Below are 27,914 nucleotides of genomic sequence, written 5' to 3' on the forward strand. Positions count from 1 at the left end.
TTGTATGTCTGCAATGAATACGCCTGATTCTGGCTGTGTTTTCAACAGTCACATTTATTTAGAAAGCAAATGATTACATGCAGTTACAACTTCAATTACTATGAAATATTTAGTTTCAAAGTTCTGTCAGTACAAAATTCATTACACGGCTGGACCAATTCCTCCTCCTGACACAGGAACTATACCACCATTACCACCAGAAGAATTAGACTCGCAGATCACAGATATATATGGATGTTGAAATGAATATGCAGATTTACTATAAAAACGGAAATCTCTACCTTGACGGACTTCGTTTGTCGCTCGGATTAGAAGACCAAAGTTTGATTGACCATTTTTCCAATTTCGAACAGCACTTGTGACGTCGATAGGATAAAAACCAGGATGGTTTACTCCAGGGGTGATGGTAACACCAGAACTTGTTGGATAAAAAAATGCATCAGTCCCGAGATTTAACCATTGTTTATCCCAATAGTGATTTCCATAACGCTTTGTGCTGGTTGCTTGAGATTCACTCCAATATTTTACCACTTGATGGGCTACAATTTGACGTGGGAAACTAGGTACCTGAGCGTTGGACATGAAGCTTGCTTTGTGGGCGTATGCATAGTAAAGAAAAAGATAAGCCCTCTTCACATGGTCACAGCCATGGACCTGCAGGGGATGGAATTGGACGAGACTGCGTTTCAGGGGGTAATTAGGATGAGTTCCAACAATGAGGTACTTCAGGTAATCAAAATTCACGTTGCCTCTTTCCAAAGTAACGTCTTGAACAACTCGAAGTCTAGTGCTGAATTCCCTTCCTGCCACAATTTCACAAGCGGCCAGAGCGAATATTATGGTCACTATTGATGTCATCTCTCAAAACGATCGACCTACAAATTATTTTCAAATATATAGTAAAGGATCTGAAGTGATTTTGTATTTTTTTTCCTTTTTGTGCCTATTTCGCGGAAAGGTCAGTACCCTAATTTTGTTTGTAAATATTTAATCGTGTATTTATGAAAGGGTACAATAAATTGTTCTCGTTGTTTATCAGTTTTGGGAAAAGCAAAATGGATAGAAGTATCATAATCGATAAACTACATTCAACTACTCTGGAAACTATTGAAACTATACCTAAAAAGAAATGTCAATTTATTAGTATACTTACAAATTGTAGGACTATTTTATTCTTTTATCTTTTTACTTGATCCGATATGTTTTCCAAAGTGCCTTTGACTTTTTGCCTGATACTAAGATATGGAGCATGATCCCAGCCTTATATATCCATTTTCCGCGGATGTTAATTTCCACAGACTCGTAAAGATAATGACGTCACATCGCGTGATCATCCCAACTGGAAGTTTCACTTCTTCTTATTTTGGCCGCAAATGACGTAAATCCGGTCTTTGATTTGGTAGCCTGGACGCTAATGAGATTGGGTACGGGTACAGATTTTAGCCGTGCCGTGCCAATAAATTGGGTGTAAATGGGCTAAAAGATGCATGTCAATCTCGGAAGAGGGTTGTTGAAGTTACGTATGTTGTTTTCAGGGGATATCCGATTTTGAATACTAACAACAAGTGATCGGATCCCCCAGTGCCTGACGTCAAGGAAGAGCTGAAAGAAAGACGTGCAACAAAGACGACAAATACAAACCCTGGTTGAAATATACTGGATGAAAAATATTGAATAGTTGCTGTAAAAACGGGATAATGTAAATTTTGCTGTGTAAATTGAACATTGACGTTTAGCCCGCGGCTTTTGTTTAGGCCTTCTTAAAACTAAATCTATCCTTAATTTCCACACTTGTCCGCTAAAATAAGCTACATGCTCAAGACAAAACATATTTATTCTTGCTGACAACTCTATTGTTATAACACGTAGGGTGTCCCAAAAAACCCCAAAACTATTGAAATCACCCAAAACAATGTAATATAGTTAGAGTTTGAATGCCTAAGCACCCTGTTGGGACCCACAAGTGTATAAATGTTTGACATAAGCATTTTTATGCATGATGACAGTAAAGTTTGTTTGTATCCACAAATGATTTCTATTACCAATAAAAAAGGCGAATTATGGATTGCAAAATTTAAATTTACAACTCAAGCACCATCACCTTTGCCAAGTCCCCTCTTGTCTAGAAAATTTTAAATTTTTGTTTTTAGCATTTTATAAGTTGCGTTATTCTATATTCAAATTTTAAAAACTAACTAGAGGTGATTCAATAGTTTTGGGGGGCACCCTGCATGTATAGCGTCATTCCCGTCTGCCTTCTGGTATTGATAAAAAAGGAAGAGTGTTTACTAGCTCTTGTCAGTTTGCATAATATATGAAATGCCATAAAAAAAGAAATCGCCAGAAAGGGCAATGAAAAATTTGTTGAATATTGCTGTAGTGATAAAACTTTGATTGCCCCTACCATATTGTCCTACCTCGTTACCTAGGACTAGTCTAAGTATGGAATGGCGTAATCCCAATATCATTGTCATGGGTTCTATGATATTCATCCGTTGTTGAGTTTTGCTGGGATGGTCTTTATTCTTTGAGGCCCATGCACTGGCGTTATCATATATAAGAGGGTGCAATATAGGGAGCATAAAGAAAGAATACAAGTTAAATGACAGCTTTGTGATGAATGCTGACTTTAACTTCCCCTCGTCAAATATATTTGTAGTCGTGAAAATTAAATTCTGACTACGCATAAATGCATGATAGAAATAATAGACATTTTATTGTGTTTTTTACAAAGCTAGACAACAAAATCCTACCAAATTTACATCCAAATTTCTGTATAATCGGCGTTTTTGAAAAATAAAGCCTTATCGCAAAGGATGGTGTGGGGATTCCCTGTCTTACTTCTCTGCAGATTCTATAACTGCATGTTAAATGACACACATTGTTTATTTTATATTTTGACATAGGTAATTGGAACCATATTGTAGTTCTTATATAGTTATAGGTTAATTTGTAACAATTGTCTGAATTAAACCAACTAGAGAAAAAGGTTAGGACGTTATGTTATTGTGGGCAAAAGGGGAACATAATGAGTAATTTGTTGAATAGTTAATTGCGAATTAAGGGGCGCAGAAACAGAAATAAAAATAACCAGATGGGGTAGTTGGGAATTTGTCGGACAACGCCATGTGGTGTGTTTGAAATAAATTTTTTTGTAAAAAGGTTTTGTTTGTGTATGATGGAGTTCTTCAAGAAACTATGTAGTTACGTGTGTAGTAATAGATTATGTAGTGTTGTTGGTGGTGTTCAAATCAAAGTTATGTAAGGAGGTAGGTAAAAAAGTAAAACACAGGACAAGATAGTCAAGAGGGCGAATCAGTATCCCCGTACGTACGCGGCGTTTCATCCTTTTGCGGACTCGTCAGCAAGGAGCAGGGTTGGCTTTGTGTAAAAGAACCATGAAGATAAGAAGTTCATGAAGATAAGACAGTTCTGACCATGCAATGTAAGCGAATTTTAAAATGCATGCCTAATACTAGTAAAAGTATATTCTGAATAGCAAGTACCGTATTAATAATGCTAGTGTTACACTACTTTTGGATTCAAGAATGAAAGGGTTAAAATAAATAGAAAATAAAAAAAAGCATTTTATTATATACATACTCACTCTTGTAGCTTTTATTTCGTTAATTAAATAAAAAATCTCTCGCAAAAAGTGAACTACTAAAGTCTAAAGGTTACTGAATTTTCGTGAGAGGACTGTATAGTGAAGTTTTCCTGCAAAAAATTACTTAGGCTTTCCGGCGTAGTTATTTAGATTAGCAGCTGCAAGTGAAGGAGTGACGTACATGAACAAAGATTCGTTCTTCCCGCAGGCTCCCTGGAACAACTTACTAAGTACATTATGATGTCATACGCAGGAAATTAACCTGCATGCATGATTGGTTGCGCAGGATAATAGCAGGGCAGGGGAAATAAACTATATAAGTTGAACTTGAACCCTTCGTGTCTGTCATCTGTTCAAGCCACAAGTTGGATTGATGTTCTAAAACAACCTACAGTTCTATTTGGACATATCGTTCTGTTCTATTGACAAGTCACAAAAAGTTCCTGTGAATAAAATAGTGTAAGGGAAAAATGTACTCTAAATATTGACCCGTTCGAGGTGGTTACCCAAAGCATGTGCATGCCAGTTCAGATATGAAATTTACTAATTAATTTACATATAAAAATCACTAAGATTGTTATAGTTCGTGCATGTACTGCATGCATGTATATTGGTAGTATAGAGTGCAACTGTACTTCTCTTAATGATATATATTTTAATGGTATATATCTGTATTTATTTACTGTAGATACTCCGATATGACCTCAGTTCAGATTATCGTGTTATTTATCTTCTGTGCAACATTGGCGTCATGTACACGTCTACAGCTCACCCAAGATGTAACCGTAACTGACGATGATAGAAATAACAACCATATTCCTTATCTAATAGTCGGTCTTCATCCTGGGTTTGCAAATAAACGTAGCTTGCTCCAGTTTACCAACCCACCTAGCAACTGCCAAGTTAGCTCAGCAAAACTCTACATCTACCTTGTCTACACCCACAGAGGAAGCGCATTCACCTGGAGACAAGCTCCCCTATTTCCTCGCACAATTATAGCCCACCGTGTGTTAAAACCATGGAAAGAATCCGAGGCGACGGCCTTTAAAGCGCGCTCCGACCTAAATTGGAGTCATCGTTTCCTAGGCTTAGGCCCAGATGTTTTATCTAGCCCCACAAGTACTGGAGTTGTCGTGTACCCTCCGTTTCAGAAAGGACAGAAATGGTATAGTATAGACGTCACAAGTGCAGTACGAGATTGGAAAAACGGGCAGCCTAACTATGGACTTTTAATTCGAGCACTTCACGAGGACAGACCAGGGCATGATTTTCGTTTTGCTCGAGACAATGCATTCATCCAGGTTTCATGTGCTGGCAGGTCATCTAACCCGGGTGGGAAGATTTCTCCGCCTTTGGGTAATGGAAGAGTTGGGCCTGACGGAGAAATTCAGGCTATTTAAATCATATAGCTAATTGTTATAAACGCACTGCATGCATAATCAATCTTCATGGGAACATACGAACTTCAATATATGTAATGTATAATGCAACTTCCAGGCTTGCAGTTATTATTGAATAAATTTAAGTTTGTTAATGTGGTCTATTACAAAGCATTGATTTTTGACGCATCTAGTGTTGTGAAACTATAAATATGGTAACAAGGTTACCCAGTTGAAATTCAATCTAATTATTCCCCGGATCAATCCACCACTGTCCACTCTGTCAAACGTTTTATCCACGTCAAAAATATTGGCATGCATACAGTGGTAAAATTCAATTGAGTGCATGCATGGCAACGGAAAACGACAATACAACGAGGGGGTTAGGAGGCTCTACTTGTACATGTATATATATTCGTGCCATTTAAAGTATTCTCTACTGAGCCTAATTTCCTCTTTTAAGTTTACTCCACGCAAACAGCTTTCAAATAAAAACCCCATCGAAGTATAATTCTAAAGCTTAATTTTCTTTTTCATGCCAAAACGGTTTCAAACACCATCAATTTACAATAGAAGTTGAAGCTAATTTAACATATTGAGCATATTTCCCCTTGGATGGAGCGGACAAACGATAAACTACTTTGAAAAACAAAAGACAGAAAAATCAAACGGACGGACGCGAGTTTCAGCTGTGCTATTATTGCCGCGCGTAGTCATGCATGCATTATGAAAAAGTTCAGACAATTAAGCAACAATTAAGTTAACAACGTCGGATCAAAGTATCGACAAGAAATGATTAAGAATAATAGCAGCTAGTTGCCGAAAGCTGTTCTTTAATTCCCTCGTTTTTTATAAAGTCCTCAAAAGTCCTCAAATGCTTTGACATTCTCGCATTCATAGCATGCAAGCGCTTGTCTTATCTGTTTGATTTAAATACCAAATTGTTGAAAATATCCTTAATGATAGCAGGTAAAATTTTTTTAAGGCGCCCATGGGCCATGCAGACATTTCTGCAGCTGCTGTGCTAACAGAATCAGGCATTATTTCGCCTTGAAATAAGCCAAATTGCCCATATGACCCATTTCAAATCACATGGTCTGAAATGGTTAAGTTTTATTGACTATATTCCATGCATTCCATATGTCACAACATCTGAAATGGGTTAAACTGCATGCAAGCTGAAATGGTCTATTCTTCTTTTTTCAGTTCAGTTATGATTCAACTGAGATGGTTGATAATCTTCTCAGTTTTATACATAACTCTCCTCCTCTCGCGCACGATTTCCTTTCCAATAATCTGAACTACCACCGTCAGATATTAGTTTACGACTCAATTTACGTCCGGTTACCCTGGAAACTAAATGATTCAAAAAACTTCGATAACCTTTTCTAAATTGTTTGTCTCCCACACCATATATAAAAGGGTTTACTGTACAACTTCCAATATATGAAAATACCACAAACAATTTACTAAGTTTGGATAGTTTTTCTTCATCCATTCCCTGAAAGTCAGCTATGATCCATAGTAATTGATAAGGCAACATAAATACTGAAAACACTATCACGACCGTAATGATAGTTTTCAAAGCTTTCCTATTGCGTTGATCACGTTCTACTTCACACCGAGTTTTCGTTCTCCCACCTGAGTATAGCGATATTCTCCTGCGTGGACCATTTCTCGAGAGATTTACACGTTGCGTCTTTCTCGTGAGATGCCGTGCGATGCTCGTGTAGACGACAGTCATTATAACTAGCGGCACAGTGTATTGAATTAAGAAAAGAAAAACTGTGTATAATTGTCTGTAGCGAAACTTTGACCAACTCTCAAAACACTCGTCCCCTTCAAGTTTCAAATTTAACGAATAAGGAACAACTGAAGCAATTGAAAACACATAAACAAATGCAATAAGTTTTTTTGCTTGGCTACGACGTAGCTTAGCTTTGAATGTTTGCACGAACACTCGATATCGGTCAAGAGAGATAACGGTCAAAATAAGAGCTCCGGATATATAAAACACAGTACTTATTGGATATAATAATCTACACATGAAGTTACCAAATAACCATTGACTGCCGTTCACAAGGGTATGTATATCGAACGGAATATTGACCACCACTAAACTGATATCCGAGACAGCAAGATGAAGAAGCAGAAAATTGCAAGTAGTTTGAAGTTTTTTCTCATGAATGATCGTAAAAATTACCAGGAAATTTCCCAAAACACTTACTGCCAATATAATAACGTCAAAAACAATGTTAGCGATCACAAGTTCCTTGCTCATCCAGTCTTCAGACGTTGTTGAATTGTTACTTGAATTCATATTTATCAATGCTTCAACCAATTTTACTGTAACCAATATTGAAGAAATTTTAACGAAGATCTATAACAGCGCGAAATTATCTCGAGCCAAAAACAAAATATTTCGCCGGGTTGGCTCAGTGAAACAACCGTATGCTGACGAAAGCCTGGAACACTTCAAGTTTTATAAGTGCATATGTATATCTATGGCTTCGCAAACCAATTTACACACTTTGTCAACCGCCCTTTACTATATTTTCAGTATCTGACGTTTTATTCTTTTATAAGCGTATATGCCTTATGTAAACATGCGTGCAAATTGTCATGAATAAATAACTAGGTTAATCATAATGCAAGGAAGAGTGGAAGATTATAAGGAAATAAAAAATACATGTTCTCAGGATAGATTATCTTAATTTTTGTCAAAACAATTACACATGCGGGACCTCAAGAAGTGGACGATATACTTTCAAAACCGTAGAAATAAAAAAATGTTTTTCTGAAACTTTCACTCCTTCATTTTAGAAGTACTTTGAATATTTTTATCGTCTGCATGGCGATAGAGGATAAATATTTGAGTTTAAGTGGACAACAACATGTTGTCACTCATGTTGTCATAAAATAATTTTGCGAGGCATTGTCTTTCAAATGAAGACATTGTATAGTACATTAACCCTGCAAAAGTCTAGAAATTATACTTGGAAATTGTAAATGAAGACACACGGAATATCTCTTGCCGGGCGGTTTCAAATTTTTCCAGATATGAGCATTCCACTATATATAGAGCATATGCAGGAAGCAGCTGTGGGAATATGTGCAGAAAACACAGAAACAAAACATCAAAACAACACAAAATTAAGGCTCACTTTTCAAATAACACAAAATAATTTATGACACATTTTAGTCGACAGAATATACTAGATAACTATACACAATTCTTGCACCTATAACTAACACTGCACAGAACTCATGTTTATAAGAAATGTGATTGTATTTTATATATATGTATAGACTATAGACTGAAAAATCAACATCGTTTCGCAACATTTTAAAACTTATCATTTAAGCAGATCTTGATACACGTATTTCAGTATATAGACTGTAGATTATTGATATTGCAGCTGTAGAAAATCGAAGAAAACAAAATCAACTTCAATAATATGTTTGCATACTTTATATTTTTATGAGTCTAAGGCAGAAATATTATATGTCTTCATCTACAAGCAATCTCCACAAATTTTAAACTCAAAAATACTTCAAAAACTTTGAGTAGGATCGATGTCAAGTTTTTATCCATTTATACGAACAATCAAATGTTGTTAGCTACATAACTATCAGTCGCTTACTAACGTGCAGAAAAAATATACGAATAATTCGCTAGATCCATTCAAAGTTTGTTGGCATTGAACACACTACGCGCTACAGAGTGCTTTTTACATTTATGGCAGGCATTTATATCGCAGATGAAAGACTTGAATTAAGAAAGCAAGCTATTTTGCTATTATCAATAACACAACCAAGTATAAATTTCTAGGACAGAAAATTAATCAATTTTTTAAAGACGTTTGGACGACCACGAAAATCACAGGAACTAAAATGAGTCGGAGTAGATAAAATGGTCCGTTGCAAGTTCGTATTCAACGCAGATTTGCATGCATTTGCTATTGTAGAATAACCTGATGTCCTTAAATTAATTCACGGCAGTAACATCAAAAGATTTGACTTAGTTTCCGACATTGAATGTATATAGATATCTTCAATAAAAAACAGCGGAAAAGCAATTTCCCTGATTTTACATCCGCCGACTTGAAAACGCACCAAAGACAAAAATAGAATGAAGCGTAAAAACGACGTCTTTGTAGAAACTTTTAACATTTTGTTAGCCTTTCACATAGCGACAATACTAAAACCATGTTAGAACTATAACCACACCATTTGAATTAGCTAACATTCTGATATCACTTTAACAAAAAGAGGTCAACCGTCAAAACACTACAAGTTATGGCAGGTTGAAAATCTTGATTCGTATCATATTTCAAAAAATACGAACTGTTTTTGAAGAGGACTAGATTCTAAGTAGGTTTCTTAACATCAATCAATAATGAGACGGTCTATCGAATATCACTCACTGAAAAGAAACAGCACTGCATATGCAACAGCTCCAGAACTGTCATGGCAGACGGAAACTTTAAAGCAATAAAAATAGCTGCGGAGGCATATTGACTGGATATTCATTAGTCTGTGTTCAACATAAAATAAAAGCGTCTGACGTGCATGGCAACATAAACGATAAAACGTGCAGTGCATATATTTGCCCGCAAGAAAATAGCAGTTAAACCAAAAGTAACGAACTTGAACAAAGTGATTATCTAGTAGACAGTGCGTCAGAAGAAATCTTTCTTACTGCAGGGAAACTTTACTGAATAAAGTAGAATAATTTCCGAACTAAACAAAGTGAAGCCTGCATGCATTTGATGATGCGATTACTAAAACAATATAGCGTGAATTTTATGGCGACAAATCGATTACATATTGCATGCGATCTTCTGTGATAGGCTATTATACTCAAAAAGGTCATTAATCAACTTTTGAACATCTTTGATTAAAGTAATTATTGGACAGAAGAGAAAAGAATTTCATATTCAGAAAAACTTTAGAAAAATAATTATGTTATCCAAGAGAATTTCGCGATACAATAAGAAAAGCAAACGATTGGCATCTCTATTTCGTTTGTGTACAGACTTTATAAAAGTGCGGTGAAAAACAATGTTTTCTACACATGTGACGTCACTAGTTCATCGCTGACTCGCGCAACACGAAATAACCAAATGAGAATAAGCCAAAGTTTCAATTAGCAGAAGTTTTTTCTACTTTTTCTGACACATGTCTATTCTTAAAGTACTAAGAAATGAATATATGAAACACATTGTTCGACATCCAAAATACATATTGATTGACTGACTTGTGTGTTTAGGACTGGTCGGAGTTTTGCTCCCACTTCATACATCTCTGGACAGCAAGTTTCCATTTTGAGTAATGCGCCTCTCGTTCTAAAAACAACAATACACTCGTTTACCTCAGCTTGAACTAAGATAAAGTGCACTATCCCCGCATATTTATTCAGCCATGTTTGTGAGGGGGCGTATCAAGAAGCTTAATAGCCCAGAAGTTTACCCGGGGTGAAATCCGTAAATTCCACACACAAATTTGTTAATCTAGCTTTTGTATGTCTTTCACTAGAGATGGTCGGTGCTAACGGTGAATTACAAGTAAACTTAGGTACAACCAGACGTAGGTACAGTATATCAACGCAAGATGATGCCTAAAAACGATGAGGCCTGATAGATACGTCAGTTTGGGAGATGAATGTTTACCCCAAAATAAGATTACTAAAGAATACGATTTGCGAATAATTTTTCTAAACAATTACTCACAAGCACTCAGAAAATTACATGCCGGATTTCGAAGCCCCAATATGTTATTTTTGGGTAAATACTAAGCTTAAGAACATCCCTCGTAACGTATTCCTTTGTATCAGAATATTGTTATATACGTTGTGTGCAGCCAAAAATGACCGATTTAAATACGGTATAAATGACAGAAAAATAAATATAAATTTACAACTTTACCGGACGATTTCAGATTGGTATAATAATGACCTGTTCACAAAATGCAAACTAGACCCATTTGATGCCCTCTGCTTATTCGCGAGAGCAACGAGAGTGCTGAAGCTACACTGAAAATTTAAATACATGTTTTCATACCACTTTCATCCACTTTTGGTTGAAATATTGTTACATCACTACTTTCTTTCTTTGTCTTGATATCCCATAATGCAATTCCTTCTGCAGAACCAGCTGCAACAGCAGCACCCAACGCTGTTGTTTCTGTCATTGATGGACGCACTATGGCAAACATATTTCACTATTACCTTACGTCATGCAATTTTACCAATTTAATTTTACCTGTTGACAAGCAAGATTACTATAACTTGACTGATAGTCAATAGTTGTGAACCAGAAAAGTGACAGTGAAAAAATATCGTTGAGAATGAATAAAATTTGGATGTGAAGTGTCCAACAGTTTATCTGCAATTTCGGGTTGAAAAATATGCAGGTCATGCGGCAGAACGCAACAATTGAATAATATTTACTCACTGATTAGTTTCAGCGAGATAGTTTCTTGTCAAAACACTGTTCAGACAGACTTCTTATCTAACATTTCGTACTTTTTCCAGTATATACATTGATTGTATTGCAGTATATTGATTGTAAAGCAGTATGAAATCACTGAACTGTAACCTCTCTCAAGCAGTCAGCGTTCAGCAATTTTATCATGGTATTTTTATCATCTTAACTTAATTCTAGATCATGTATCAATACTGTCACTTTCTTGTTTTTCAACTTTAACTATTACCGAATTTTAAACAATTTGAAATAATAGGACCTTACCTACTGGTATTCCCAATAAGTCTGCTTGAATCTGCATAAGTAATGAGTTGGCTGTCATACCACCGTCCACTTTAAGCGAGGTCAGAGGAATGCCAGAATCCTGATTCATAGCATCCAAAAGCTGCAAAAGAAGAAATATTTATCGCGAGTTGAAAATGATGGACGGACTGTAAATAAATAGAATTTTTTTCGCGATACCAGATAAAGTTAAGCACGAATGCAGAAATCGCAACAATATGGAAACTGGGCAAAGACAATTTACTTTCTCAATTAATAGCCTTAAAGTGGAAGTCAAGTCCCTTCTGCGCATAGGTTCTGCTCATAACAAGTGAGGGCTCTCTGATGTGAAAATTGACTAAATTTCGCATGTGTCTTATTTTTTCTTAACATAAACTAGTTCTAGTTCATACTAATTAGAAGCGTAGCGAACCTAAATAGTGTTAGATATTCAGACAGCACATCGTATTTTAAAAAATAGTGAAGTTCAAAATGTTAACAAACCGTTTGTTTACATAGGGACTTGACTTCCACTTTAAATCAATATTTCAGTGATGAATTTTGCGACAAAGTATTTTCCTGATTGGACAACTGTGTGCATTGACCAATCAAACGTGCTTAGTCATTAAACTACTTCATAACGCAGACTTTATGTACATGCAGGTCTACATTGAAAAGTCAGAATAAAAACAGAACTGACCTCGCGGGTTTGAAACGAGACTGCTTCCAGTGTTGCACGTGCAATATGAGCTTTGTTTGTGAACTGGGTCAGACCAATTATTATCCTGGATAAAATAGTTAACTTGTCTTTGAATAATTGTATTTAGTTCAAAATAACAATGGCTGCCAGATAAAGATATAGAATGAAAGAAAACAATTATATATAACCAACAAACTTACCCCCTCGCATCCGTTTGCCAATAAGGAGCATAAAGACCAGAGAAAGCTGGTACAAAATATGCACCGCCACTATTAGGTACGGATGTTGCTAAAGCCTCTGAAAATGTGAAAAGTAAAGATTGAAGTGGGGGCAGTTAACTGGGGTAGTTAAAGCAGTTTTTTACAAGAAGGGGTTTTAAGCAAAAAGAAAGCCGTTTATTGACAACAATTGCTTTCTAATCATGATTAGTTTCAGTTATCATGCGGTTACGTCATGTTATTCTTATAAACGAGGATAATCATATACAACGAGACACATAAATTTGATACGTATGGTCCATGTGACCACTGTAGATTAGGGTTTTTTGAGAACGAAGCTAGGCATACCTATATCCGACGATTTTTCAATCAGCCCCAATCCATCTCTCAACCACTTGACCGCATCACCAGCAACAGCAACAGAGCCCTAATGCACAGTACATCTCCCATTAGAATATGAAGCAGGAAACGTAGAAACAATAAAGTCCAGTCACTCGATTTCTACACTGGTTATGCACAATATAAGCTCACCTCTAAAGCATAAACAGTCGGACTATTTGGACCAAATTTATAGCCAACAGTTGTAAGCAATCCGTGATGGGACGTAATCGACTAAATTTTAAAAACCCATAAAATTAATACCGTAAAAAGGTTTAAAAGATAATTAAAAATCAATACCAAAATACGTTTATATTTATAAACATTAGAAATAAGTATAATTTGAAATTTATCTACCTCTACACCTGTATTGTAAAGGAGAAAACATCCTGTACCATACCTAAGTAAATAACATCGAAAATCATAGACACATGCAGATTGATTTTACAGGTAGTACGAGTTAAATATAAGTTATAACTATGTACATATGTAGAGAAAGATTAAGTTCCAAAAAAGGGTTTTCTCAACGCATCCAATCACACATCCAATAAATTTGTACAAGACTGGCCCTTAATAAGGAACTTTATGCAAACTTCAACCATTGTTTAATCAATCGTCGATCATATTATTATTCATGAAGTTATCTCGATTAAGTACAATGCAAAATATTACTAAACTCGAAAGAGGACAATGATTAACAGCGTTCTGGTGTGAATAGCCTAAGATTGAATGTCGAAGCATTCTTGAAGCATTCTCCCCAACTTGCTTCGGTCTATTTATATACCACTACTGTCTACAGCTAACAGCTTACTAACGCTTTGCTAATACTAACGTATTTTTCGCTTGTCCTTTTTCAAAGCAGGACTGTCCAACTAGCGCAGCCTGTTGATCACCAAGACACTGTAAATGCAACGTGAATATAAATTGCTCTGAGATTTGCTATAGAGAACATATACTGTACATATTGGAAATACAGTAATACAGACTGTAATAGATTAACGATCAGATTGTAATATCATAACATATTTGATACACTGTTAGTCCCGTTTCAGGCGCGATTATTTCTGTGATTTTGTGAGCGGTTTTCATCTTCTTATTGATGAGAAGAGCGGATGAGTTATGAGTGTTCATATAAGGACAGATTCATTGCAGGACATATTGAAAGTGTAAACGGGCCTGTATAAGGAAAAGAATTACTCACCCCTGACAGAGGTATGCCTTTAAAAGCACCGTCAGTCTTAAATAGAAAGTGATTTTAAAAATACCTTTGTGTATTTTTTCAGCAATAAATTACAAGCATGTAGGATGTATACACTAGCTGGGAAGGAGGTTGATAGAGAGAGTCGGTCGTGTTGATAAAACTAAAAAGAAACACGAGAACTTCCCGCGGCATGTAAAAATTTAAAAGCTATAAACACTTACAATATGAGCATAAATCTCAGAAGAACTTTTTATAGTTGGAAGTATTTTCATAGGAATATCAAAAAATCTAAAACAAAATGTCGTTGGTTGCCATTAGCTTGGAGAAGGGTAAAGGGGTTATCACTACGGAGCGCGGGGCACGGAGCACGGGGCACAGGGCAAGGGGAGCGGGCACTATTACTTATGTTACTCAGGATTTTGAATAACTCACAAGTCAAAAATTAAGAGACTACGATTCACAAAATGTTATCACAGATTATACCCAGCTTACTTGCACAACGTTTCATCCCAATTTGTCGTTTTAATATTCATTAACATTGTTCTACTAGCATTCGTGACGTCAGTGACATAAATTCCAGCATTCGTACCCCCAGTCAAATTCTGAAAACAAATAGAAGAAACGAAGATGCACCTTAATGTCACTCTACATTAGCTCAAGCAGTATACTGGCCAAAAGGATCGTGAACATCAAGTCTCTGTGTATTGTATTGCACAGGTATAATTCCAATCAATATGATACTACCGAATGATTATCATCAGGTGATAAAATTAGAGAGGATACGTCACAGTTGACGTACAACACGTGCACTATAGGACCTCCTAGCCCCAGAGTCACGCACTTACATAACTATATCCAGCAAATAAAGCCCTGTTTATACTACACCCAATTTAATGGCACAGCCGGCACGGCTAAAATCGGTACCGGTGCCCAATTTTATCGGTGTTCAGGCTACCAAAACAAAGGCCGAGCAGGGATAAAGTAGGCACGGGTACTCATTTTAGCCGTGCCGTGCCAATAAATTGGGTGTAGTGTAAACGGGGCTGTTAAACACTTATTTAATGTTAAACACTTTTTTGACACTAACATAAATAAGCCAGGTATCCACAGTTCCAACCATCAAGCGATCCTCTTTTACAGCATTTTTTACAGCTTCAATATTATCAAGTAACCATCTAATCTTCACAGCACTAAAATATGTGCTTAGTGGAAGACCACATAATTTCTATATAATCAAAAGAAGCAAACGTTAACTGTTGTCAATATATGTATATCAAAAGTAATGAATATCAAAAGTATGTTACGCATTAAAGTATCTTAATATGATAATATCAAAATAAGTTACGCGTATGTCAGATGATTACTAGAGAACATACTGTATAATTATTAGTGTGTCTTAGCCGTTCAACTCTGCCATTTTATTTATATTTCAATTTTAGAATTGTGCATTTGGTTAAAATTTATTTTAAAATAGTCTTTTTCGGCTAAATTTCTTTTTCAAGTCTACCTCTCTATCTTTGTCCCCAAGTCCCGCTAATTTCCCGCTCGAATCAAAGCGGGTTGATCATGTCTCCAGCAGATATTTAGATCACCTAAAATCACTACAATAAATAAACCTACCCGAATATCTTCTAGCTCACTTTCTGGCACCTTTGCCTTGAAATTATCAACGGTCGACTTTGTTCTTGCATCCAGCCAAACTAAAAATTACCACAAGCACGATAAAGACAAAAAATTGTGGGTGAGGCTTCTTTGTATCCCATTTAAGGCAAACGGTGAATAAGACGAACAAATCGATAGACTCTACACATTTATCAAACCACCAAGCTGACACAGTTCAACTTCAGTTGAACATTTTGCTATACTTTGCTACTAGCCTACTACATCTTGAAGACTATTGCCGAATCGCCCTCAGTCACACACAATATGTGCGAACAGAACTGTTTTGACAGAAAACCTAGCCCCTTTAACAGAAACTACAATTATATAACACTTGCATGAGAGTACCTATAGCATTATGTAACGGGACTCCAGTCTTTTTGTCCCAGGTAACGGTTGTTTCTCTTTGGTTTGTTATTCCTACAGCTGTAGGAAAGAGCACTTGATGATTACTCGGAGTGGATATAATTTTGAGCTTACTCTAGGAAAGGCATATATATAGTTGTTGGTGTGAAAGTGAATCAAACTAAATCATTAGATTTTAATCACCCTCGAAATGGACACTCTGGATGATGACTGGCCTATGAGAGTCCTTATTTGCTAGTGAATTTGGACTCTGTCTGAGGTTCCAGAGTGGTTGAAGAAAACTGAGAGATGTCACACAGTGCAAATTTTAGGGCAAGAAATAGTTTTTTTGACATGCAGACTAACAGTTGTCCAACATGTTGCCCACAAGTTGCAAAAATGATGTCTTGAGAGCATTATTTTCCTTCTGGAACATGACACAAAATCAGGGGGTTCCTGAGAAAATCAAATCAGATTACCAAGATTCCCCTGGGAGGAAACCCTTTAATTACAGAAATAAAGTGTTTTCCAGCAAGGTTGCAGGCAATTCCACTCTTCTTAGCCTATTAATTCAACTGCCTTGGTGATCTTTGCCTTCTTTACTACAATACCAATATACAATTTGCCTCGTTTGCTACGTACAATACCACTATTCGCATAAACATTTATTTGTTAATTTAGTAGATTTGATTTTGGTGAATCAATGGTTATTTTACAAGACAAATTGTTAAATAATCTTATTTAACCCCGGTTAATAATAAAAGAAAAGTATTTACCTTTTATATTTTTGATGTCAAGGTTAAGATTTTTTAATTTCTCAACAACTTTTTCCATACATTCTTTAACTGTAGATAAAATCTCACATGGATCTTGCTCGACCCATCTGAAAGTTTATTAAATATTAGAAAAATTTTACAACTCTGATAGGATTTACATACTAGCTGGCTGCAATACACACTGACTAAATTATTGTCGACCCAATAAATTGTGATTGACAGACTATACCCTTCATGTGGATAGTGACTTTTAAGTTCAATTTGATGAAATGTAACCACTTTTCCTGTTGCTGCAGAAAATATCTAAAACCATAGACAATAAAATTAAATTGATAAATATTAATGTTGAGATTACTAAACAGATGGAAAAACTACTATAAGGAGTCAGACAGGATGAACCCAGGTGCCTTAGGTTAACATATGGTAATGGAATTGGCCCTTGGCCTTACAGTATTTTGGCCCTGTGGTGTTATGCCAATGGGTTAGGCTCTTTTATTTATAATCATTTTATCAATAAGCCAAATTGTTGAATGAATAAAATAAATTTTCACCAATTCAAAATGTGTTTCAAAAATTGAAAGAATGTGCAATGAATCCAGCCGTGAAACAAATAATAGACTACTGTGAAATGAGGTACATCTGCCATTTTCGTCATATTAATTGTGGATTAAATTTCATAACCCTGGTTGCATGGACCAGGATAACATTCTCAAATATAATTGTTTAGGATACACAAACTCTAGGTGGCTGAGCCAAAAGTGATTAAACATAGCCATAGGTATGTGATAGACAATAGCATGAAATCAAGCAAATAATTATACTGCAAAGAATGGAAATACAATACATCCTTGTGTAACTTGTGTTTTGAAACACTTACAAGTATATTATTAGTACCATAAAAATTCAAAAGTGATAAAAACATAATTTTCCTTACCAATACTCTGGTACTTGATGTACCTTGGTCAATTGCTGCAATCAGGGAGCTTGTTTTATTCATATTGCAACGTCAGTATTGACAATATACCTCGCGTCTCGTTGTTCATGCAAAAAAAGGTGTCATATTTCACTGTTAAAAGCTTTTAAATGTTTTCGTAAATATTATGGTAATTCGAGTCATAATAAAGCGGTTATAATCTAATCTCTATGGTGCTATCCATGGTATCCGACTATCCGTATCACATTCTATAAATTCTTCCCCTTCACCACTTTTACTCCCTTTTATCCCTATCCTATATCCTATATACTATAGCGGCAGAGACGCCGGAGAAGGGGGCGCCGGGCGCGGAGAGGCAATCGGCCCCTTTCCCCTTGATTTTCACTTGTTCTTATAAATTTTCACCCTATAAATGCCCTAGCCTCCTCGGCAGGCATCCCTTATGTATTAACCTGTGTAACGGGCTATAAATTCGCTGCGAATATTTAATTTGATCAGTGGAACTAGACCGGTGAATTATTTCACCCTGACATTTGTTTTTTTCCAATTTTTTGGCAGTTAGTTTTTCCAGATTTATAACTATAGTAACGCTAATTTAATTTCTGACAGAGATCCCACTGGCATTTTTCGCAATATTCCTGGTTAGGTCTTAAAAATCGTATACTCTGCCTTCGTCCCCCTGCAAAAATTCAAGATTTAATTTATAGGATTTAATTTTGTTCTGTTTTTGTTCTCCTAAAAAAACCTTTAACCTTTAATGTAAGTCACTAAAGGGACAATCGTAAAATGTTGGTATTTTGTGTGCTTATGCAACTTTGAGTTCATAGGTCGTTTTTTTTTATATCGAAAGATATATTACACCGCGGGGTGTAATCCTTTCCGGAATTGAACACTAGCTTGTTTAATCCTTTCATGTTTAGTTAGCCGGCAGTGCAGCTACTCACTGTGCTATTATCTTGTTTTATTGCTGTGGAAATTATAAGCTCTTTGAAGCAAGTTTTATTTAAAATACTACAGATACTACAATATACCTCCATGTTCAAATTTTTTTAAATAATTGCAATTGCCCAGAAGATGTTTTCCTCAGCTGCGAAAGAATGAACAATGAAAATGAAAGTAAGTTAAACGATATATATTTCAGTGTTACCAGTGTATATTCCCTATACAATACATCAAACACGTATTAGTCCATATAGTGAGGCTGCGTCCATCCCTCCACTGTTTCATACAGCCTTTGGGGTCGTTGCGGTAGAGACGATTGTGCGGGCGATGCTGATAATGCGTTTGTGGTCAACAAACAAACGAAAGAACTCTCGCAAATTTCTATTGACAGTATCATTGTAGTACATCATTTTGGTTTATCTCATTCTGGTTTATCATATAGACTACAACTTTATAACTGATATATTCAATCCCCTTTATAGATCTGCTAACCTACATAAGATTACTCCTTTTATTGCCATTGGAAACTGGTTTACGATCTGATTCTATGAGTCAGCCAGTTGAAATTCCCACATTTGCATAGAAGAGACTGATAACACAGTCAAATTTACGCAGGTAAATTAGAAGGTTTCGAACCCATAATACGCAAGATATATCTTTTCTTATAAGAAATACAAATTGATACCACAAACGTTTTAGATATCTTTCATGGTATTGTTTGCAACAGTAAAATTAAGACGCTAGAACACCGCCGGATTGAAGTGATATCTAATATTGTTACAGGCTTACAGTGTCGTGTCTTAGCCAAAAGTGGATGCAAATAATTAATTTTGAACTTTCAGACAACATGTAAGCCAACCGTTTGGCCTACAAGTTGGCAAATAAAAGTGTTTGGCCAAAACCTCTCGTTTCATAATCTTAATGCCGGGTAAAACAATAATGCAAGTTTATACAAGTTGATGCAGGTTAATGCGAGTTCCAAGTCTCTCTGACGTTTGTTTGCCAACAAAACAGCACTGATCTCAAACGTTGATACAAGTCGATAAGCAGAATCAAGTGTTTTTGTCGCTATTTAGACAAAAGCCTGGTACATCAATTTCGTCTATGAGAAATATCATATGGACGATTTGATGCTTGAAGTCAAAAACAATTTCGGGAAGGGGGGGGGCTTTCTTTGTCCCTGCTGCAGCCTGCAGCAAAAATGAGACTTCCCGGGTATTTGCCATTTGCCCAAAATATCAGGTAAATCTCAACGCTTCGTTTTGGTCCTCCAAAACTCTGTTTTCTAAAAACTGGCGATGGTTAATTGGCTTTTGTTTCACTGACGAATAAATTGTTATTTTTAATTACTTTTTTTCGTAGCAACGATATATCGCCTACTGTCCTGACATATGAGAACAAGGCTGCTTTTCTGCCTTTTCATATATATCGTACTTCAGTCGACGATGTCCACTTTCGGACCATTTATTTACATCAGCTCAGCGATTATAAGTAATTTAATAACCTCTGTTTCAGTGATGGATCAATGGTGGAAAAGCCTAAAGGATCTTTTTAGCAGTGTTAGTAGTCGACTGAGTGATTCTGAAAACGAATCATCAGAAGAATTTTTAGCAAGCGATGACACAATCTTCAACAAGTCATCTCACCAGTCCTCAACAAGTCACGAGAATTCGGAAAAGGGTGAGGATCCCGAAACCACTGCAGCTATTGATCGTACTGAATTAGAGGTTGTAGAGTTAAACGAGCTTAGCATTGGACCTCGAGTGAGAGAAGCAGAATACACTAATTTATTAAACTACCTTAACTTAAGCCCTGACGATAAATTTACTTTAAAAAAAGCTAGGATGGTGGATAACAACACTATTAATGATAAAGCTTTAACATCAATTAATGAAGTTCCTAAGTATATTGTTGAAAAATTAATGATAGTTGATTATCATGCACGAGCATTTAAACTAAAACCGCGCGATGAGAGCGTTAAGAAAGCTGCAGCAGCAACTTTTGATGAAAGTGATGATGAAGACAGAGAGCAGGCAATGGAAGACGAAAGACTAAAAGAAACAGTGAACCCTATGGATGCATTTATTGCCATATTTCATTGCTCTGATGATTTTCTGCGTCAGGATCTCGCTATCAAATTATCTAGTTGTCAACTCAGCGTTCCTTTTCTCCTTCCTGATCCTGTAGAACCTTCTGAGAAAATCACAATGTTGATATGGGCTTTAGAAGGAATAAAGAAATCATGGAAATCAGCAAGTAAGACCAGCGAGCGTCCAAAAGCTCAACATGTCTTTGTTTTGGAACATCCCTTTCCAGTTGTCACCTTTGTCCGTATTGAAAAAAACGGATTCTCCAAATCCGTTCTGTTGAACAAGGTTATAAGTGACGTAAATGGATATCATGATTTCTTCTTCCACAAAGATTGCAAAGGGGGCGGAGTTAAACGACAAATCGTTGATGGATTGGTAGAACTGTGTTGGTACCTACCTGAAGAAAGAAATAGTCAGGCATTCCAAAATGAAATTTGCTTCGCGAACTTGAGAGGAGACGTTAGGAATTTCAAGAAACAATTGAGTGTCATGACAAAAATTTCATCCGTCATATTCTTGATTCTTCCGTCTGAATATCCAAATGAATCGACGAATGGCATTTTGATCGAGATGGCAAAAGCAGAAACCAAATTTGTTCTTATCTTCAATGACAAGCCAAGAGAAGACGCGAAGCAATATTTTGATGACTTCAAACGAAAACATCGAGGTAGGTTTTCTTCCTTAAACAGGAGCGCACAAGCAAATGAAGACGACTTCGTTGAAACTATTCGGGAAAAAATTCAAAGGAATATCAACACATCCAAAGGCACGCCGTTGAAGGAAATCAGTGCTACGTTGGCAAATGAATGTAACATTTACCTCGACGAAGACTCTGATAACAACTCTATTTGGCGGGAAAGCATAAGCCCGTGGATGAACATGGGTCCCAAAGATGCTAAAATGCAATTAAAGTTACAGACTCAAGTCCCTGTGATTGCAAGTTTAGAACGAGAGAATTTTTGCCCAAAGCCACAGGCAAATAAGTCTGAAAATGAACGCATTGACGACAATTTTAAGAAGAAGAAGGAAGCAAGAGATTCTCAAAAAGAATCGTTTTTTTGAAATGGAGAAAGAAATACGCAGATGTCTCAATCGAATAGCAGTGATGAATGATGTCGAACGACGGTATGCTTTGGCGATATTGAAACATGATCTAGATAAGATGTCTCTGAATGTTATAGGATCCTTACAAGTACAATACCGTGATGTGTGGCTCAAGATGCAGAAAAAGAAGAAACAAAAGCAACTGGATATCTCTGACGATCGTTTCATTTCGGAAGAAAAGGAACATCTTAAACAATTAGAAGATACAATTATAGAAAGTTCGTTTGGTTTGGAACATTTAATTCGAGAAATCGCCCAGATGTTCGAACTTACAGAAATCAGTCTGCTTAACTATGCAGGAGCTGCTGCGGACATGTTGCTTTCAGGACAGCCTCTTGAGCTGATGGACGGTGATTCCTCGTACATTCCGCTAAAATGGTTTAATGCTGTATACAGTAAACTTGCGCTTAAAACAAACAACGCAAAAATCTTTGTAATTTCCGTTCTAGGCATTCAAAGTTCAGGTAAGTCGACGATGTTAAACACAATGTTTGGCTTGGAGTTTCCAGTCAGTGCAGGCAGGTGCACGCGTGGAGCTTTTGCCAGTCTTATTCCAGTTAGTGATTCTCTAATGTCTTCGTCAAACTTTGATTATGTTTTGATCATCGATACTGAAGGTCTTAGAGGATCTGCAGATCCAGAAGTTCGACAACATGATAATGAATTGGCAACGTTTGCAATTGGCATAGCTGATCTCACTATAGTCAATATCTTTGGTGAGAATTACAATGATATGAAAGAATTCTTGGAAATTGCCGTTCACGCCTTCTTGAAGATGAAACTGGTCAAGGAAAAAAGAATATGTCAAATTGTTCATCAAAATGTTGCAGCTGTTGAAGCCTCAGACGTTCTGGCGACTGAGCGCATTTCTCTCAAAAAGAAACTGGATGAAATGGCCAAACTAGCTGCTATTGAAGAAAACTGTGAAGACACGTTTCAAGAATTGAACGATATCCTTTCATTTGATGAAAACGATGACGTGTTTTACATACCGAACCTTCTCCAAGGAAGTCCACCAATGGCACCGATGAATCCTGATTATGGAAGAGCTGTTCAAAGAGTAAAGGAAAAAATTATTTCATTAATGTGTTCACCAGAACGCTCTCATCATCCTATTTCTCAGTTTAAAAAGCGTGTCTGTGATCTCTGGAAGGCCATCCTACGCGAAAATTTCATTTTTAGCTTTCGGAACACAATCGAGGTGCGCGCTTATACATCTTTAGATCAAAAATATTTTGAGGAATCCATGAAAATAGTGACTGGCATGACCGAACTTGAAAAAAAAATTCAAGTATTATTAATGAGAGGTTCAGCAGAGGATCGAGAAGATATTTGGTCTGTCGGTAAAATGGAGATTAGAGAACGAGGAGATGAACTTGGCAAAAAAATGGGGAAAGCTATGGAAGATTTCTTCGAAACGAATGAAGACAAGGCAACTCTTGAGCAATGGAAAGAAAATATCATGAATAAAATCAATTACCTTATGGATTGCCAGATCACAGAGGTCATGAAAAATTGCAAAGCTAGTTTTCTTTATTGGCAAAACCGACAGGAGGTGGACATAAAGAAACAAACGTGTGAAAACGAGTTACTTGCAAAGGCTAGAAAGTTTATTTCCTCAGTTGAAGATACAGATGATGTGGAAAAGTGCGCTGCTAAATTCGAGCAAGAATGGCAACATTGGATTGAAGATGTTCAACCATGCATCGACAAACGTGTTGACGTTAATCGAGAAATGATGATTGTCCTACTTCACACAGACGGTAGGCTGACTGGAAAAATGAAAGAAAAATACAACGCACAAGGATGCAATTTGTTGAATTTTAGGAACATTTGCCCATCCATTCAGAATCAGCTTCAAGTAGGTGGTTTAGAAAGATTTCTGCAAATGTTTCGAAATAATCCGCAGCTGGTTATGGATGCAGAGAAAATCCGGGATGATGCGATAAATGCAGCATTTAATTTTGTAAGCGAGACATCGAAGACCAATAAGTCCACAGGACCAGATAGAATTCCTAATATACTGCTCAAAATGTTTGCTATCGAATTTGCTCCTGTTCTGGCTGATATATACAATTCATCAATACAACAAGGAATTTTTCCACATCAACTAAAGCGTGCTGTCGTTATTCCAGTTCCGAAAGTGTCACCCCCAGCAACCCTCGAGAACGATCTGCGTCCAATTTCTCTAACATCCCAAGTGGCAAAGGTTTTAGAAGGTTTTACCCTTAAATCCTTGTTGTCGCAAGTTGCTAACAAAATGGACCCTAAACAATTTTCCCTTCCGAGAAAATCCACAACCCATGCCTTGGTCTACCTATTACACTCAGTCTTAGCAGCTCTCGAGTCAGGCCAGTGCTCTATTAGAATATTCTTTGCAGATTTTAGAAAAGGTTTTGACCTGGTTGACCATAATATTATAATTGAAGAATTAAAGCGTCTCGATGTCCATCCTTCTATTGTTCGGTGGATCAAGGATTTTCTTACTGGCCGCGAACAACGTGTAAAAATTGACAATTGCTATTCCTCATGGAAGAAAACTAATGGTGGTTTACCGCAAGGTACCAAACTTGGACCCATTTTGTTTGCAATTCTCGTCAACCAGCTTCTAAATAACTGGCAGGGCCGTATCAAATTTGTAGACGATTCGACAGCTTTTGAGATCATTCCGCGGGGTTCGCCTAGTTTTCTACCCTAATGTAAATGAGATTTCCCTGTTCCGCCATGAAAAAGAGGAATGGAACTCAATCCAAAAAAATGTAAGGAGATGATTATAAGCTTCTTGAAATATAACCATACCTCCTTCAGTCCTATCTACGTTGCAGGCGTTCCTATAGAGCTTGTGTCTACATTCAAGTTACTCGGCGTTCATTTGTCTAATGATCTTACATGGATACCCACGTTGATTATATAATTAAAAAGGCTAATTCACGATTATATTCTCTTCGCAAATTACGGAAAGCTGGTTTAAAACAATCCGACCTGTCCATGGTATATTGTTCCTTCGTCCGTTCGCTACTGGAGTATGCATCGCCATCGTGGGCTACCTTGTCATCCGCATTGTCAGATGAAATTGAATCTATCCAACGGCGTGCTCTCAAATTATTTACCCGACGTTGTCATATGCTGATGCGCTTGTTGTTACAGGACTTGATAAATTGATAAATCGTAGAGACGTGGCTTGCAAACTGTTCGTTCATAGGTTAAGGGAATCCAAGACACACTTTTGTAATCCATTAGAATCTATTGTTAAAGTAGAATCTCAAGAACCCGCTCATGATTATTATCTACGAAATCAAAACAATATTCGATCTCCACCGCTTATATGCACTGAGCGGTTTCGTAACTTTGTTACAGTTAAGTATAATATTTAAAAAAATAATATTGAACTACAATATTCAAATTCCATTTTAATCTAGCTAAGTATGTAAATAAGTCATTTTACCGTTGTATATATAACTTCTCAATTAGGCCTACCTATGTAGACTATATTGATGATTATTTTATAAATTATTAATATTCTGTAACACTTTACAATATTTAATACCCTATGTAACGATAATCGTGTAATTCAGTTTGTACTGCGATACGATTTTAATAAACTAATAATAATAATAATAATAATAATAAGTCAGGTGTCAGATGCAGACCTGCTGATTTGAAACGGATGTACTTTCTTGTTATCTCCACAATTAAAGATTTAACAAAAAATCATAAGTTTAATTTTCCCTACAGCTTGTTGTGTGATACGTTACTTTTCGTCTTTGCCAATACGTACAACGATTTCTGTCAGATGGAAGAACGTTACATCCAGGAGCGGGACATAAGAGGAGATCTGGAGAGAAATTTGCGACCATCCCTCGAAAAATATTTCTTAAACACGTGTAAAGAGATGAAAAAAGAAGTGCTTGCTGCCACTTTGATGGTAGACGTTCTTCAAAAGGCAATCGAGTCTGATTTGAATAAAAGCATGGGATCAGCAGTTGCTGGGGAAATCCTGAAAAAAAATGAATTCCAAAGTAAAGGACAGTTTCATGCAAGTGTACTAATTCAACTTGGAGAGGATTGCCAGTTTAAACCCTACACAGAGTATCTTTTAAACCCTGTCAAGTTTCTCAAAGATAAGTTAATTGAATCCATTGAATACTATTGCCTCACTAATGCAGACAACTCAGTTAACTTACTTCTTGAAAATGAGGTGAGAAGAATCCAGGAACAAGTGATTGCGGCCATTTTATCCTCAAACAGAAGAGTGGGATCGTCCCAGGGAGCAACGTTTTCTTTCTGGATAGAGAACTTTGTTGATAGCTGTTCGACGCTCGAGATTACCACAGAAATGTTCGCTGTCGCAGCAATTGATAATGATTTAAAAGATTTTGAGATGTTTGAGAGTCAGGCCATTAAATTGGTAAAGGAATTTTTACAGCTTTTAATCGACCGAGGTGTGAATCAGAAATTTTACAAAGCATGGAATCCAACACCTCATTCAAAATTACTCGATATGATGTTCGGCTGTCAGGAGTGTTGTCCATTCTGCAAGGGTTTATGTGATCAAACCGTTCGAAATCATGCGGGTGGACACTCAACAAGGATTCACCGTCCTCAGGGAATAACTGGTTATAGAAATGTACACACGAATATTTTAGTAACTAAAATATGCACAACCTTGGTTGATAGCGACGGCTCATTCAAAAATGTGGATACATCTGATCAGTGGCATCGTTATAAAGAGTACCAAACAGTTAACGACTATTACAAATCCTGGGCAATTCCACCTGACCAATCTTTTGAGGCATCCGCATATTGGAAGTGGTTTATTGCGACATACGCAAACGAGCTAGCGACTTACTATAGTGCAGAACCACCAGAGGTGCCTCTAGCATGGAAAAACATTTCTTTTGACGAAGCAAAGCAGCAACTTCGTGAAGAATTTAACCTAGTATAATTTATCTAGCTTCACCTAACCTTTCATAATACAAATAATTATCAGTACATCAATATATGGTCAACCTTTCGCTTCTTTTCCAAATTTTTAAAACATTGCTAAGCATATATAAGAACTGGCATAATGTATATAGCTAACCTAAAATACAGGGTGTCCCAAAAAAAAAGCAACCACTTAAATATGCAGAACATTAATACAGCTCTAAAGCGCAATAGATAAGCACCTCTGGGAATTGAAAATGGCTCTTAATCCTTCATTTACAATGCTAAAAGTCATTTTAGCTGAACTATGGTGCAAACCCGAACAATATTAATATTCTTGCATATTTAAGTGGTTGCGTTTTTTTTGGGACACCCTGTATACCTAATCGCATTATTTCTATTGCAATTAAGTGTTTGCTATCCCTCGATAAGGTTTAAACAAAGCTGTTTGATATGGCTGACCGCATATACAAAACATGTGAAAATAGTTGTAATTTTTAAATTCATCTTTAATTTAGTAAACAATTAATCCAAATTATAATTAGGGCGTTGCCGTAGATATAATAATTAGACCGTAAATCGCATCTTGAACTTCAAAAAAACATACGCCTGTATCCTAAAAAGCTCACTAACACTCACACTCGATCAGTGTGACATATAAATTTTGTTACTTATATTATCAGAAAGCTGTTTCTTACTCAATGAGTGCGCGTGACCTCATGCATGCGATAGTGTCTACTTTGAGTGTATGATATTCCAGTAATGCATTTAGTTCTACTATATAGAAAATTATAATGGTATATGCTTAATACAAAAATCAGTGGTCTGAATTAGTTGAAGCTTGTCGATAAAGCAATTGTTGACATAATTTATATTAACTGAACCCTCGGGCTCGGGACGACTGAGCAC

At 36.5% G+C, this 27,914-nt stretch overlaps 4 protein-coding genes across 4 annotated transcripts; 1 reads left to right on the forward strand and 3 right to left on the reverse strand.

The window, feature by feature from the left end:
* Positions 1–55: 55 nt before the first annotated feature.
* LOC114528120 lies at positions 56–1,229 on the reverse strand. The gene is made up of 2 exons (XM_028549716.1): positions 1,154–1,229; positions 56–875 (listed from the first exon to the last, which is right to left on the reverse strand). Exon 2 carries the CDS (start codon positions 856–858, stop codon positions 142–144), a length of 717 nt encoding a protein of 238 aa, XP_028405517.1. The 5' UTR covers positions 859–875; positions 1,154–1,229; the 3' UTR covers positions 56–141.
* Positions 968–7,490, reverse strand: LOC114528087 (galanin receptor type 1-like). Its single transcript, XM_028549667.1, has 2 exons — positions 6,238–7,490; positions 968–1,119 (listed from the first exon to the last, which is right to left on the reverse strand). The coding sequence occupies exons 1-2, from the start codon at positions 7,304–7,306 to the stop codon at positions 968–970; spliced, it is 1,221 nt and encodes a 406-aa protein (XP_028405468.1). The 5' UTR covers positions 7,307–7,490.
* A 2,257-nt stretch (positions 7,491–9,747) lies between these two features.
* LOC114528119 (glycerol kinase-like) lies at positions 9,748–18,188 on the reverse strand. The gene is made up of 18 exons (XM_028549715.1): positions 17,944–18,188; positions 17,239–17,312; positions 17,010–17,116; positions 16,237–16,314; positions 15,850–15,929; positions 15,317–15,454; positions 14,722–14,831; positions 14,451–14,517; positions 14,230–14,265; positions 13,861–13,928; positions 13,386–13,428; positions 13,182–13,262; positions 12,999–13,077; positions 12,633–12,729; positions 12,433–12,517; positions 11,736–11,856; positions 11,049–11,189; positions 9,748–10,334 (listed from the first exon to the last, which is right to left on the reverse strand). Exons 1-18 carry the CDS (start codon positions 18,004–18,006, stop codon positions 10,255–10,257), a joined length of 1,548 nt encoding a protein of 515 aa, XP_028405516.1. The 5' UTR covers positions 18,007–18,188; the 3' UTR covers positions 9,748–10,254.
* A 763-nt stretch (positions 18,189–18,951) lies between these two features.
* Positions 18,952–27,217, forward strand: LOC114528238 (interferon-induced very large GTPase 1-like). The gene is made up of 4 exons (XM_028549862.1): positions 18,952–19,059; positions 19,368–19,500; positions 20,401–24,060; positions 25,708–27,217. Exons 3-4 carry the CDS (start codon positions 21,967–21,969, stop codon positions 27,022–27,024), a joined length of 3,411 nt encoding a protein of 1,136 aa, XP_028405663.1. The 5' UTR covers positions 18,952–19,059; positions 19,368–19,500; positions 20,401–21,966; the 3' UTR covers positions 27,025–27,217.
* Positions 27,218–27,914: the final 697 nt, after the last annotated feature.

Source organism: Dendronephthya gigantea, unplaced genomic scaffold (assembly GCF_004324835.1).
Source record: "Dendronephthya gigantea isolate DGI-Jeju-01 unplaced genomic scaffold, DenGig_1.0 000048F, whole genome shotgun sequence".
Lineage (NCBI taxonomy): Eukaryota > Metazoa > Cnidaria > Anthozoa > Malacalcyonacea > Nephtheidae > Dendronephthya > Dendronephthya gigantea.

Coding starts and splice junctions, on each gene's coding strand:
- LOC114528087 (XM_028549667.1), bottom strand. CDS start 7,306: ATGAATTCAAGTAACAATTCAACAACGTCTGAAGACTGGATGAGCAAG. Junction 1,120..6,237: donor AGAGGAGGAGAGTTATGTAT/AAAACTGAGAAG, acceptor ATTTCTTTTTAG/GTATAGTTTCAATAGTTTCC.
- LOC114528120 (XM_028549716.1), bottom strand. CDS start 858: ATGACATCAATAGTGACCATAATATTCGCTCTGGCCGCTTGTGAAATT.
- LOC114528119 (XM_028549715.1), bottom strand. CDS start 18,006: ATGAATAAAACAAGCTCCCTGATTGCAGCAATTGACCAAGGTACATCA. Junction 12,730..12,998: donor TGAAAAATCGTCGGATATAG/GTATGCCTAGCT, acceptor TCACATTTTCAG/AGGCTTTAGCAACATCCGTA. Junction 12,518..12,632: donor TGGCAAACGGATGCGAGGGG/GTAAGTTTGTTG, acceptor TATTTTATCCAG/GATAATAATTGGTCTGACCC.
- LOC114528238 (XM_028549862.1), top strand. CDS start 21,967: ATGAACGCATTGACGACAATTTTAAGAAGAAGAAGGAAGCAAGAGATT. Junction 24,061..25,707: donor ATTTTGTAAGCGAGACATCG/AAGACCAATAAG, acceptor AATAATAATAAT/AAGTCAGGTGTCAGATGCAG.